Source organism: Telmatherina bonti (genome assembly GCF_933228915.1).
Source record: "Telmatherina bonti genome assembly, chromosome: 1".
NCBI classification, from domain to species: Eukaryota; Metazoa; Chordata; class Actinopteri; order Atheriniformes; family Telmatherinidae; genus Telmatherina; species Telmatherina bonti.
In genome coordinates this window covers 39,092,693-39,106,565 of record NC_136619.1, presented here as the reverse complement: position 1 = coordinate 39,106,565, position 13,873 = coordinate 39,092,693, and the positions used below count along the sequence as shown (strand labels likewise).

The 13,873-nt window shown below is 39.7% G+C and overlaps 1 protein-coding gene across 1 annotated transcript; it reads right to left on the bottom strand.

Moving 5' to 3' along the window:
- Positions 1 to 530: 530 nt before the first annotated feature.
- Positions 531 to 13,873, bottom strand: LOC306754622 (very-long-chain (3R)-3-hydroxyacyl-CoA dehydratase-like). The gene is made up of 11 exons (XM_079238645.1): positions 13,733 to 13,873; positions 9,869 to 9,914; positions 9,696 to 9,769; positions 8,946 to 9,110; positions 6,599 to 6,650; positions 6,369 to 6,479; positions 4,236 to 4,363; positions 3,986 to 4,098; positions 3,794 to 3,900; positions 3,582 to 3,713; positions 531 to 717 (listed from the first exon to the last, which is right to left on the bottom strand). Exons 1-11 carry the CDS (start codon positions 13,811 to 13,813, stop codon positions 641 to 643), a joined length of 1,086 nt encoding a protein of 361 aa, XP_079094771.1. The 5' UTR covers positions 13,814 to 13,873; the 3' UTR covers positions 531 to 640.

Below are 13,873 nucleotides of genomic sequence, written 5' to 3'. Positions count from 1 at the left end.
ATTCATGTAAAAATGAACATCAGAAGCTGAAATAAATATCATTTTTAAGCTTAAACGAGATCATTAGCATGGGCTTAAATATAAGATGAGCGACCAGTGTCAGGGAAAATCTCAAATGTGTTCTTCACCTTAAAAACTAAATATCCTGAACTGTGTGGCAAATGCAGGTGCTTCATCTGCTGACAGTAAACGGCAATAAAGAACCAGCAAACATTTTAACTTCATCCCAGTCCAGATTTTTGATTTGAATGAATTAAATAATCTCATAAAACAGCTTGTAAATTCATATTAACACAAGATTCATGTAAATTATTTCTGTGCTTTGCCAAAAAAAAGGTGTTTAAAAGCAGCAACAATGTGCATCTTTATGGTCTCCTTGTCTGCAGACGTAGAAAACCAACAAATAAAAACACAGCGAGTGCACAACCTGAAAGCAGCAACACTGATAAATGAAGAGATTCTCAGGACAGAATAAACCAGTAAAGCACCAGGTCGACCTGTGCAGTGTTTTCCTTTCATTAGTGAGTCAGCGAGCTGGGGCAGAGGGATCGCCCAGCATCAACGAAGTGTGTGAGTGTACGGAGGTGAGAAAAGGCAACAGAAGGAGAGGAAAACACCTGCTTGGTGGTGTGTAGATCAGTCAGTAGGCTTTCCTTTTCCTCGAGCGGTATCGCCTCCGCCGCTGCCTGTACAGGTGTCGGAAGTTGATGAAGAGTCCTGGAGGGAGGGAGGGAGGCAGAACGAACGTCACGTCTCTTATCATTAAATAAAAGAGCATCGTTCTGAAGACTGTTTTGGGTTATTTGTTCAGATTTATGGAAAAAGCTTTTTTTCCCACATTCAAGTCGAGCATTGCTGGAAGCTCAGATTTAACACTATCTATGCAATAAATGATGCTTCTTCCTCTTGCTTGGTTGGATGCTTCTTATGCTTTACATGCTTCTTTTTTTTTTTTTTTTTAACCTTCATCACACTGCATAAAAAATGACATTTTTACCAATAAAACTGCATTCTTTTTCACAAACAGAAAAAAAAATCATGCCTACCTGTTTCAAAAGCACATATCTGTCTTGTTTATTGTTGTAATAAAGAATAAAAAAATATGTTCATAGTGTATTTTTCATTGTTTTTTTGCATATATTTCTTAAAAAAAAAAAAAAACCACACACAAACAAAAAGTTTTTCTTTGGAACTTTTTACCGCTGAAGATCAGGGGTTCATTCTACCTGGAAATTCATAGTGAGCAACACGACTCGATCGCCCTGCTCTCCGTCTTTCACTTGGTCTGCATACCGATTAGACCCGCGGACGAACAGAGCGATGATCTCTACGTTGAGGAATCGCTCAAACATTTCCCCTTCAGACACATCACTGTCTTCTAAATGTGGCCCTGAAAGTTCACCAACACTGAACTGTATTTCGGCGCATTCCTGCGCCGGCAGTGTGATGAAGGTCTAATCAGCGGTTCTCAGTCCTGGTCATCAGAACCCGCTGCCTGATTCAGATTAGCTGAACATCTGCTGGTGGTTTCTGTACACGCTTTTTAATGAGCCAATTCATTTCAGTAAAGTGCGCTAAAGTCTGGAAGCATCTATGATATGTAGGAGAGGAGGAGCAGGACTGAGGAAAACGTTACTAGACAGCCTGATGTAAAGTTTCTTTGCTGGGTAGGCGACACTCAGATGTACTCAACCATGAGACCAATACATTTTTCAGATTATAAAGAGGTTTTATAGATGTGAATAACTCCAAATTTTCTCCTTTTAAAAACGGACAGGACTGAGGTTGTCGTCTCTGGATGTGAGAAACTCAGATGGTCTATCTTTGCCAGTACACTGGATCCCATTAGCTCTGCTTCCAGTTCTACTGGACCGCTTTGCTTTACCTGCACAATATCACAGAAATAAGAGATGCAGAAAAAACTACATTGTGCTTTTTTTACTTCAAGATTAGACAACTGTGATTCCTTCTTATTGGATCGTCTCGAAGATAATCTGAAAAGTCTCCAGCTGATCCGAAAGGCTGCAGAGACGTTTCTGATGACGTTTTCTTTAATATAAAATTCTTTTCCTCACACACAAAGCTCTCCATAACCAAGATCCATCGCAGGGCTTTTATTTTGTACCCACAGGGGCCACATCCTGCAGGTTTTCAATGTTTCCCTGCTCCAACCAACCAGACTCAGATTAATGAGTCATTGTGCAGAACTTTAGATCCGTTTATTTTGAGGCAGGTGTGTTGGAGCAGGTCCTGCTGATATCTTCCCTCCATTTTCACATCTTTGCTCTTTATTTTCCATGCATATAACTGTGACATTATTGGCATCATTAGCTGCATTTCCCCTCTAGAATCGCTTTAAATCTAAATATCGCAATAAAAAACTGGAAATGGAAACACCTGAACCTCGAAAAGTCTTAAATCTCCCTAAAAAAGGTTTTAAGATCTCATGACGCGGTTGTTCGGATGTGTTGATGTAGAAGTATTCCACTAAAGTGTCATGAAAACAGTTTTTTTTTTAGCAGTTACATGTGACTGGACATGACACAGAGGCGTCACATGACCAGTTCGTCTCCAGTAAAGATGCACAGCGGCAACTCAAACAGCTGTTCTAAAATGTTTCGTATCTTCATCCTGTTGGGGAAAATTGTTATGGGTTTTGTTTATATTAAGTATTAGACATATATGCATTGATTTGCTGTGATCCTGCTGTGTTTTGCATCTATGCACAAAGCTTTCTTTAACTCATATATGACCTTGTCTGGAACGTGCAGATGAAGTCTGAGACAGGGAGCGTTCCCTGCAGCACATCTGTTTTTGTCAGCTGCTTGCTGACCAGTTGTTTAAAGGTTAAAGGTTAAAGGCAATATAGTGAGTGATTGATGCTTAGTGAGCTCAGTTTAGCTTTGGAGGAGAGAATGATTGTTTTCTGTGGTCTGCCCAGCAACTAGGAGTTAAGCATGGTTTATAATCGGGTGTTACTTCAGCATCTGCAGAGAGAGTTCTCTCTCCAAGCTCCAGCGTGTGCTTGTATTGGTTTATAATAAAATATTCATTGTAAGAAGACAGTTGACTCTTAGATGTATTACAACTTCTCAAGACCAGAGTATTTTCCACCACAATCCTCCTCTGATATCTGAAGGGAATTCTGGCTGATGCTAAACACTGGAAACGCCTGCAAATCACAGAGGTGCTTTGTCGACATTGTACAAATATCATGTTTATTTAGTAAAAAAAAATAAAATAATAGAAACACAGCTGTGTGTTTCTGTTCTTATCTCTGCTGCTTGACCATCTCTCTCATGTCCTCTGAGCCGGTTCTGCAGGAGCTTTTATACTCCTGCTGCCTCAGGATGGAGGGTTGAACATATTTAATGCAATCCATTGGTTTACATTATGACTTCTTATAAATTGGACTAATTAGTTTTTGTCTTAAACTGCCTTGTTATGGATTATAAAGTTTAACGTGAGGAATACTTTAACATATTGTTATTAATCGATGTTAACATTGGTTTGTGGCTAAAACAGGAAGCCCAGAATATAAGGAGGATGAATGAAGGCGAAGAGTGCTGCGGAGGCCTCACCCAGAAACATGAGGACCAGGTAAAGCTGTAACGTGTAGGAGAAGCTGAGCGAGTGTCCGAGCACGGCGGGGAGAGGGATGCTGAAGAGACGCGTCTCATCAAAAATGGGCAGGGACTGGATCACAGCCACCGCTGCACAAGCACAAAAACAAAACACCTGTCAGTAACAAATCATCACATCAGCTTTAAGTCCAAACCAGAGACTCCCAGACCTTCAGCTAGCACCCCGAGTGGGTACAGAGGGATCCAGATGCTGTATCTCAGCCATGTTAACATGGGCCACTCTGTGCCGATGCAGGCCAGCATGTAAAACGGATATCTGTCACAGAGAGATGACGCTGATGTTAAAACCATAAACAACATGCATTCACTAGAGGAGGAGGAGGAGCATGGTTTAACGGCACCTGAAGATCTCAATGGTGCTCCACAGGTAGAAGACGAAGAAGACCACCGGTTTGTTCTGCATGTGGTCCAGGCTGCCGAAGATGACGAAGAGGATGACGTTCCTCCCCGCCACCTAAAACATGACAGAGTGGAACGTTTTCTGCTTGCTGGGACGTCCATGAAGTAACCGTTAGGTATGGCGCTACAGCTGGCGCCATGTTCAGAAAGTTACTGCAGTTATATGAAAAAAGGTGTTTCCATGGCGTTTACCTGTATCATAGCAGGGAAAAATCCAGTCTTTACCAGTCCCAACAAGGGATTAACCACTTCCAGCACGGCCATCATCTGACAGAAGTACATCATGTCGGCGGTGGTGTGGAAGGTGTCGTAAAACGAGTCTGTGGAGGCCCGGACACAAACAGACATGATTAAGCAGCGAGCCGTGTGAGCTGCTATCAATAACCCAAATCATTTGCAAAACAAATCCCTGCTTCATGGTTTGGTTCCTGCTTCTATTCAAATGAAAAGCCCCTCTCAAACAAAACCAGACCTCTCTCGCTGTTCTGTGGAGCTCACAGTTATTGTATTTCACTGCATCGATTGTGTTCCTCTCCTTTCAGGTTTTGCGTTTCCATTAACGTTCAACCAGAAACTGGATCAGTGGTCCCACATGTCCTGTAATAACTGCTGAAGCATGAAACTCATTCAGTTTCCTTTTCTGGTTTATCAAGTTATTGAATTCATCTTGTTAAGTTTTCATTTATTTATTTAGTAGTAAAGTTTTTATCATTTAGACTATTTTATTCTTATATCACTCCTGTTTTTATATAATATGACCACACACCTTTAACTAATCAGTACTTTCAATTTTGTTGTACATGGAAATGTTACAGTTGCTACGGTTACATGATGTTTTTTAATTCGTAATGTAATAATTCCAAATTAACGTATTCTTCTACGAGTTTGCATGAAAATAATAATTTTGATGAAAGTTTACATGAAACGCTCTTCACTTAATTCCTCTTTAGAGCGGCGGGTTGGGAAGGGTTCTGATTGGACAGAACGTGACGTATGACGTATACCGGAAATAAACAAAGTTGGCTCCCTGCTTCTCATCTTTTCAGTCGTAACTTATAAAAACTACATAATAAGTACCAGTTTCACCGCTATTTTTATTATAAATGTGAAGTAGCAGCTCAACACGAGCATACTACTTCACTTTCTGCAGCAACTGAGAAGGAGAAGAAAGATAGACCACCGAACACGGGAGGCAAAACAACGGTCGTCATCGGGACAGGACAAGGTAACGAGCATGCTCACAACGACCAGAATTAACTTAGAGCGGAATGAAGGTTTAAATGACAGAGGAATTAAATTGTTCGGGATTAAAATGCAAATAAACCAGACACTTACATCGGAATTAAGTTTAATTCCGAATAGAAATTAGCATTAGGAATGAAGTGTTTACATGGTCATTTTTCATCAGTATAAAGTGGAATTAACTTTTATTTGGAATTAAAACTCCCATGTAAACGTAGCAAATGACAATAAAGCTTATCTATCTATCTATCCATCCATCCATCCATCCATGTATCCATCTATCCATGTATCCATCCATCCATCCATGTATCCATCCATCCATCCATCCATCCATCAATCTGACCATCTATCCATCTATCCATCCATCCATCCATCAATCTGACCATCTATCCATCTATCCATCCATCCATGTATCCATCTATCCATCCATCCACCCATCCATCTATCCATCGATGTATCCATCCATCTATCCATCCATCCATCCATGTATCATCCATCCATCCATGTATCCATCCATCCATGTATCATCCATCCATCCATGTATCCATCCATCCATGTATCCATCCATCCATGTATCATCCCATGTATCCATCCATCCATGTATCATCCATCCATCCATCCATCCATGTATCCATCCATCTATCCATCCATCCATGTATCATCCATCCATCCATGTATCCATCCATCCATGTATCATCCATCCATGTATCCATCTATCCATCCATCCATCCATGTATCCATCTATCCATCCATCCATGTATCCATCTATCCATCCATCCATGTATCCATCTATCCATCCATCCATGTATCCATCTATCCATCCATCCATCCATGTATCATCCATCCATCCATCCATCCATGTATCCATCTATCCATCCATCCATCCATGTATCCATCCATCCATCCATCGGAGTGTGTCTTTGCAATCTGTGGATTTAGCTCAAGTTCAGCCGTTCGGGAACATACTGGTGGATCTGCTGATAAAATACAGAACATAAACGCAGCACTAAGTGTGTTTTTCTTTCCTTGTCTTATCGGAAGCTTTCATACGTTTACGGATTGCTTCCGTCTAAAAACACAAACCTTGTCCCAGAATGAAGAGTCGAACAGTCATGTTGACGAAGATCCAGGAAAATCCCAGGAACTGGACCAGGTTGTACATGAATAAGTATCCTTTCTTCAGACCGAGGTATGCTAATAAGAAAACAGAGGAAAGTGTGGATTTTCCACAAACACTCTGACTGTAAAAGTCTCTGAGAAGAACAGGACTAGTGTTTCTGATGGTTTCCAGTAAAAGAACCGATTGGACTTACGGTCTTTCCGGACTCTCGACTCCACGCTTACCGCGTTTATCTTCTCCTCCTCCTGAAATAAAACATATGAGTTGTGATCCGACACATTTCTGTTGAACCCGGTGTGTTTGTTTAGATCTGCCAGCAGCAGCATCAACGCCATGAAACTAAACATCTGAACGTTTAGTTTCCCAGTACGACCAGTACAAACTCCTCCAGGACACTGGAGGACTGGACTTCCACAGAACACGTCACACCAGTTTAACATCTTTATACTGGTTTCCAGTCAGTCGCAGGACAGATGTTAAAACCTGCTGATGGTTTCCAGAATCCAAGAATGGTTCAGGACCAGAATCCATCTGTGTCACGCTCAGAGAGTAAAACCACATACAGCCGTTGGATCCAAAGACTCAGACCAGCTAGTCCAGACCAGCTAGTCCAGACCAGCCCGTCCAGACCAGCCCGTCCAGACCAGCCCGTCCAGACCAGCCCGTCCAGACCAGCCAGTCCAGACCAGCTAGTCCAGACCAGCCCGTCTAGACCAGCTAGTCCAGACCAGCCCGTCCAGACCAGCCAGTCCAGACCAGCCCGTCCAGACCAGCCCGTCCAGACCAGCCAGTCCAGACAAGCTAGTCTAGACCAGCCAGTCCAGACCAGAGTCTGGACTCTAGTCTGGACTCTACTCTGGACTCTACTCTGGACTCTAGTCTGGACTCTAGTCTCTCTGAGTCTGATGTAGACCAGAGTCCAGACAGGAGACCAGACCAGATCAGGTGGAGGTCTATAATATATAGATCTATAATAGAAAAACCAAGAAAAATAGATTAAAATAATCGATGCAACACGTAGTAAATCCTGATTATTGGAAACATACAGAAACAACTGATCTGTTTATCTACATGTTGCTTTTTCTGCAGCTGCTGCATGGAGCAGCAGAGAGGCTGAAACTACGTCTCCGTTTGAGATCGCTGATATGCTACGCCTCATTTTCCCAACCATGCAATAAGAAAGTTCTTCTCAATCACACCCGGTGTGAGCTTTGTTTAATCAGGATGTTTCATCAAGTAAAACTCACATGAAAAGGTGGAAACAACGCCTGCTTTGTTATGAGAGTAGCGACTGATCCGATGGAGCATCAGGCTCTGATATCATCCTGTCAGAACTTCCGGTTCAGACGCAGCGTTACCAAACACCTGCACCGACAACTCTGATGGGGAAGGAGCAGCTTTTGCTACTTTAGCATCTCACTAGGATGGAAATATTTTAATGTTGACACATAAAAAAGCAAAATGGCAACTTGAAGTATGAGTCCAGCCAAGGTTTCCAAGTTAAACATTCGTTTCCTTACAATGCACCTCACATGAAGGAAGGAGTGGGAATGTTTGCTCATACGCTGCAGCACGATGAGATTATTTCACAGTGCAGCGTTGGCGACCTGCGCAGCATTTTAAACACATGCAACGAGCAAAGTCTCGTTTGTATCTTGATCTTGTGGCTGGACTAGAAAGTTTTGGAAATCAGCTGCATGAAAACCTCTGGCCGGACCGAACAGCAGCTTCTGTGAGAAGCAGAAAGGACGCCTCAGTGCCGACCCCAATCTGTCTGCACCGGTGGTCCCAGATGACTCACACACATCCTGCTTCCCTTCCAGTTCATTCTCCTGTTCCTTAAAGGTGGAATATGTAAGATTTTCCATATTTTCAAAATAAATTAACTAAAAAAATAACTACAATCATAATTAGATACTTTTTTTAAACATGTAGGTTCCAGTCTGTTAATATTTGATGCGTTATTAAATCACAAGTTTAATTAATGACAAAGACCCTTCTTAAATGTTTGCCTACCAGTAAAAAAAAAGTGCTTTTTGTCATTTGTCATTAATTAAACTTGTGATTTAATAACGCATCAAATATTAACAGACTGGATCTAATTATGATTGTAGTTATTTTATTAGTTAATTTATTTTGAAAATATTGAAAATCTTACATACTCCACCTTTAAATTATAACTACTTTAGTTTTTATTAAGTTTTATGAAGCAGCTACAGGTGTTTTTTAGTTAGTTGTAATTATGGAAAACATTGAAACTGGTTTAATTTAGTTAATCTGTTATTTTCTTATAAAGACAGGAAGTGTTATTTACAACAACCTAATGAAATATTACGCAATAATAACAGCAATAAAGACCATAATAAACAGATATGATATTAGAAAATATTGTTATGGGTTGTCTGATAGCCAGATGTCAGGACTGGATCAGAACTGGTGCACTGCTATTTGCCATCAGCGGTGGGAATCTGAACAGTGCCGACAGATGAAAGCCTGATCTGGTGGAAGAGAAACTTTTAATGCTTTCTTGAGTTTCTTGCCTTAGCCTGCAGCTCCATCTCGGCGTCGGACTCATCCAGCCAGCGGTCGAAGTCTGGAGCCAGAAACAGCGGCTTTTTCTCCTGCAGCGTCAGCCGGTCCCACCAGCGCTCCTCCTGCTTCTTGATTTTGATGTCCACCTGACGCTGAGTGGACTTGTGGTTGATCTAAAAGCACATTTCCACATCAAACCTGTTTTTCTTCCCCAAACTTAAATACGATGGGTGTTCAAAACTTCGAGGCTTCAAGTGTTATGGAGAATCCTTCACTGTTGTGTGTGTGTGTGTGTGTAAACTGTGCTAACATGGGAATGCCAGTGTGTATGTGGTTGTAATTATTCTGCAGGAACTATTCTTTGTTATTTTTATATGCTATATTGTCATTTTTGTATTTCTGTACATTATTTTATTTTTGTGCCTCCTGTGTGACGTCAGCCGGTGGGACTACGGGTGGAAATTAGCCCTTGGCTACAACCCGGCATGTTTACATGCATGTGTTTTATCATGTCTGATCATTAACGTGCACTGTTTTAAACAAATAAGAAAAAATGTTGTCATGTGAGTATCATGGTACGCAACGTTCCCACTTCAGCAGGAAGGCATTTCATACATTTGCTTTTGTTACAGGAGAAAACTGGATTATTTCAGCAGTAACACCTGACGGGTAATCATTACGCTGTAAGTACCACGTTATCACACGTGGTACTTTAAAACAAAACATACTGGAGGGGAAAACAAAAAGATCATTATTACCTCAGGTCTGACCGGTTCCAGGAAGTCCAGACTGAACTCGTATTCATTATCTCCTTTTGCTCCATGGCCCTGTGCTGTGGAGCATCAGTTCAACAACACACTGCTATGTTAGAAATCATCATTTTACCACTTTTTCTTTCTTTATTTATTTCACAAAAAACATCTAAACAAACCTCTGAACTGAAGCGTTTTGTTCTCCTGCAGGCTTATGTTGAGATTCTGAAAAAACACGAGAGACATCATCCACAACCCAAAATCCACAGTGGGAGGAAAATAAAAGATTAATGGAGGATTTCATATATATTTGGTCTTGATATTTCTTTGATTTTATTTTGAAAAGACATTGTCACACAAACCCAAACACAACAGAAATACAGAATTAGCATCTTCATATTCCTTCTCCAGCTTCTTTTCCCACCATTTGTCCAAACAAGTGGATAAATTTCATTCTGCTAAAGTTTGTGGTAAAAGACGGTTCTCCGAGGACGCCATGTCTCGTGTGTTAGAACTCCTTTCCTGCCTCAGCTGTCTCACATTGTAGTTAAAAGACACGATACAGTGGAATACAGGATGCTTCCTTCAGCTAATGAAAAAACAAGCCATCATAAGACTTCATACAGGAAGTATACTTAGACTGAGGTTGGACATTTAACCCATTTATGCCAAATTAGGTCAAATTAATATATTTTTTAACATTAACATATTTTTCTTAATATTTACAGTGCTAAGTAGTAATTAAACCACTTCATTTCAATGTTTTATTATTTTAAGCGGCTCTTCTCTCCAGACACACTATGTCAGGGGTCTCCTCGTGCGCTTACCATCCTGCAGGGTTTAGTGTTTCCCTGCTGCAACACACCTGACCCGAACCAGCAGGCAGGTGCAGAACATCACAACAAGTTGTTGGAGAAACTTTTCATTTGAATAAAGTGTGTTTATACCAGAGAAACACTAAAACCTGCAGGATGGTGGCTCATGTGGACCGGAGTTGAGGACCCCTGCATTGTGTGACCCAGACAAGTTTTCAAAGATCCATCTGTATAAAACTGAATTTATTTAGTTTTTATGTCATTGTTCATGTTTATTGTGACAAATAAAGGCATTTTATTCTGATCCAATATGTTATGAATGTGGTTTAAATAGTAATTCACATGGGAGGGGTAACCCCCAGAAGATATGAAACAGTGCAGACAGTCACGCTGTTGTTTGTGTTGTAATTTTCTTTATATATTCTTAAACCATTTTGCTCGCTACAGCAGACACATACATCCAAGCTTGCTTCTTGCATATCTATGAATAAGGATAGTATGTTTAGAGATGAGTCATCCAATGCACCACCACTCACTGAAGAATAAATATGTTATATAACTGAACATAAATACACACATTAACAAGATGTATTAAAAGAATATGATACAGATATGTTTTATAAAACATTTTCATTATATAATTATGAGAATATATGAGCTATGAATATTTATAGACTAAATTTAAAAAATACATTGTAAACTAGAAAAGCACTCGGAGAGCGCAGACCTCCTCCAAGCATATTGTGATTAATACCCAACATAACTTCAAAGTGATCCAGAATCCAGGATCTCCAGGATTACTCGTGAGACCCCCAACATATCCTGAAAATTTCATCAAAATCCATCCATAACTTTTTGAGTAATGTTGCAAACAGACAAACACACTCCAACAAAAACATAACCTCCTTGGCGGAGGTAAATATCCTCAACAAACAAAAACAGTATGATTGGATGTGTCTGTAGAGGTAAAATACAGTATTTGAAAAGAAATGTGGCATTGTTTTTATTAATGCATGCTTGAAAGGGTTCAAATATTTTCTATTTTCCTAGCAAAGTTGAGTCCAGTCTATTGTTTGCAAAGGATCACTAGAAACCATAAGTCTTCATTTTCTACTTTTCATTAATATTCAGTGAAATTCTAGATTTTAAATGCTGCCAGCTAATTGAAAAGGTTTCATACTGGTTACATATACGTTGCACTTTCCTGCACTCAAAGCTGCAAAACTATGATAGAAATACTAGTGAAAAAAAAAAAAAAAAGAATTTTCATTATTAAATATATTATATTATATTATATTATATTATATTAACTGGACTGCATTATACTGAGAGGAGTTTCTAACGCGTCATGTTGGCCTCATAAGGGGAAATGGGTGCGACATGTGTAACTTCACGGCTGTTTTTCTGTCGTCTCAGCTGTACAGCACGTCTCAGCTGTATGTAAGCCTCTTTTCTAAAAAGCTGAATGAGATCCAGAGCTGCCATAAAACTTCATGCATCTTTTATGAGACATTTGTAAGATAGATGGAGGGAGAGGACAGTGCAGTCTGAACCTGCAACCGCTAAGGAAAAGAAGAACTTGCATTTCTTGTTTCCAAAGCAAACAAACAGCAAATACACAGTTAGGTAATGCACACTTTGTGCGTTAACAGATATTACCAGAGTGTTTAAGCATTTTTTTCCAAGTCTTGTGGCCAACATTGTGTTTTTATTCTTATCCCAGGCTCCTTTAAGATGCATTAAACTGATGATACCAAGTCTTTCATAATAAAACCAGTTGTATCTACAAATGTGATAATAGATTTGTTGGAAATGTTATATGGATTTATGAAGATGGGACAGTAATAATATACAACATATGACTGTTTAGCGTAAATATAATTTTTTGCATAATATTTTATTCTACGTTAGTTTTTATTAGTAATGGTTTATGTAAAAAGCTCTAGGTGCATCTTGTTTGTTTTCTAGTCGATCTTTATAATGCTGCTGAAATACTGCAGTTCCACTTATATGATCATTTTAGTTTGTCTGATTAACCAAACATGAGAAAAATAAACATGGGGTAAGGTTTCCCAGAAAATACATATCTGCTTTAACTTTTAATTCTTTTATTGCTCGTTTATCTGCTTTTTATTGTATTTTATCCCAGTTTGAGATGAACCAAGTTTCAGTGGCACTTTTTAAAACTCACTTTGCATTTATGATGCACTGACTTACTCTGACATGTGAACACAAGGCCGGATTATCCAATGGTCATTATGGGCCCGGGCCCAGGCCCAGGGGCCCACTTGGGGCCCATGCAGGGCAAACACCAGCAGTTTGGGCATGAAAAAAAATGTACATAAAAGCCAGATAGTTACATCACAGTGTCTAGTGTATTGCTATTGGTTCCATTGATTGAGAGATGTTAGAAATGTCATTTCACAGTGTATCATTCACAATTTTCATATTTGTTAGCATGGTGGGGAAGGGGGCCCCTGGAACACTCTGAGCCCAGGAGCCTGTGCACTTTTAAGCCGGCCCTGTGTGAACATGTATGTCAGTTGAAAAAACAAGGAAGTTAAACTGCACATATCATTATTTACTGCAGAGACGGCTGACACATTAGGAAATAGTTCCTTTGACAGTGTTGGTTTAGATATTAAATACATAAAATCCACTACTTTCTAATATACATCAAGAGTTATTTCAGACGATTTAATAAGTTAACTGATAACCAAGTGATAAATTTCAGCTAGCCCATCTTTTAAAACTAATCTGTAAGAAGAAATTAATGGATAAAAGTCGAGCTTCAGTTTGTAAAACCATAAAAAGACACTTTTTAAACATAACAGGCCAGACTAAAACTGTACTTTTGAGCCATTACTCTGGAGAAAGTCAGGAAAAATAACGTTAACATTTATTTTCTCTTGTCATTTAATAATAACTAAGTTTCGCCAAGTCAGATAATAATAATGGGAAGAAAAAATATATTTAAAATACATATATAATGTAATATAACTGTATTAATGTTAAGGTTAAGCAGCTAAACGTAACGTTAGGCTTGATTCAGCTGCAACTGGACAGAAACCAGTTAACTTCCAACTAAACCAGCAGCAGAATTACAAGATTAGCTTATGGGACTTTTTTTTTTTTTTTTTTAAACAGGTTATTTTCGGCAGTAGTTTAAGGTTGAGTGCATGTTAGCTGCAGCTGCATGCAAGCTGCAGGCTGTTGTGGGTGTCCTACCTTGGCATCGCACAGTTCCACGCGGAGATAAATCTCACCGTGGCGCTGGGCCCAGTACACATGAGGAGTCAGTATCTGCATGGTCACGGTGTGTTTTCTGCTATCTACATGCTATTCTCACACATCCGTGTTGTTCTCATC

Excerpts from the sequence above, each read along its gene's own strand:
- LOC306754622 (XM_079238645.1), bottom strand. The coding sequence starts at position 13,813 with ATGCAGATACTGACTCCTCATGTGTACTGGGCCCAGCGCCACGGTGAG. Across the intron at positions 9,111-9,695 it reads TGGAACCGGTCAGACCTGAG|ATCAACCACAAGTCCACTCA; the intron begins GTAATAATGATC and ends ATGTGCTTTTAG. Across the intron at positions 3,901-3,985 it reads AGCACCATTGAGATCTTCAG|ATATCCGTTTTACATGCTGG; the intron begins GTGCCGTTAAAC and ends TCTCTGTGACAG.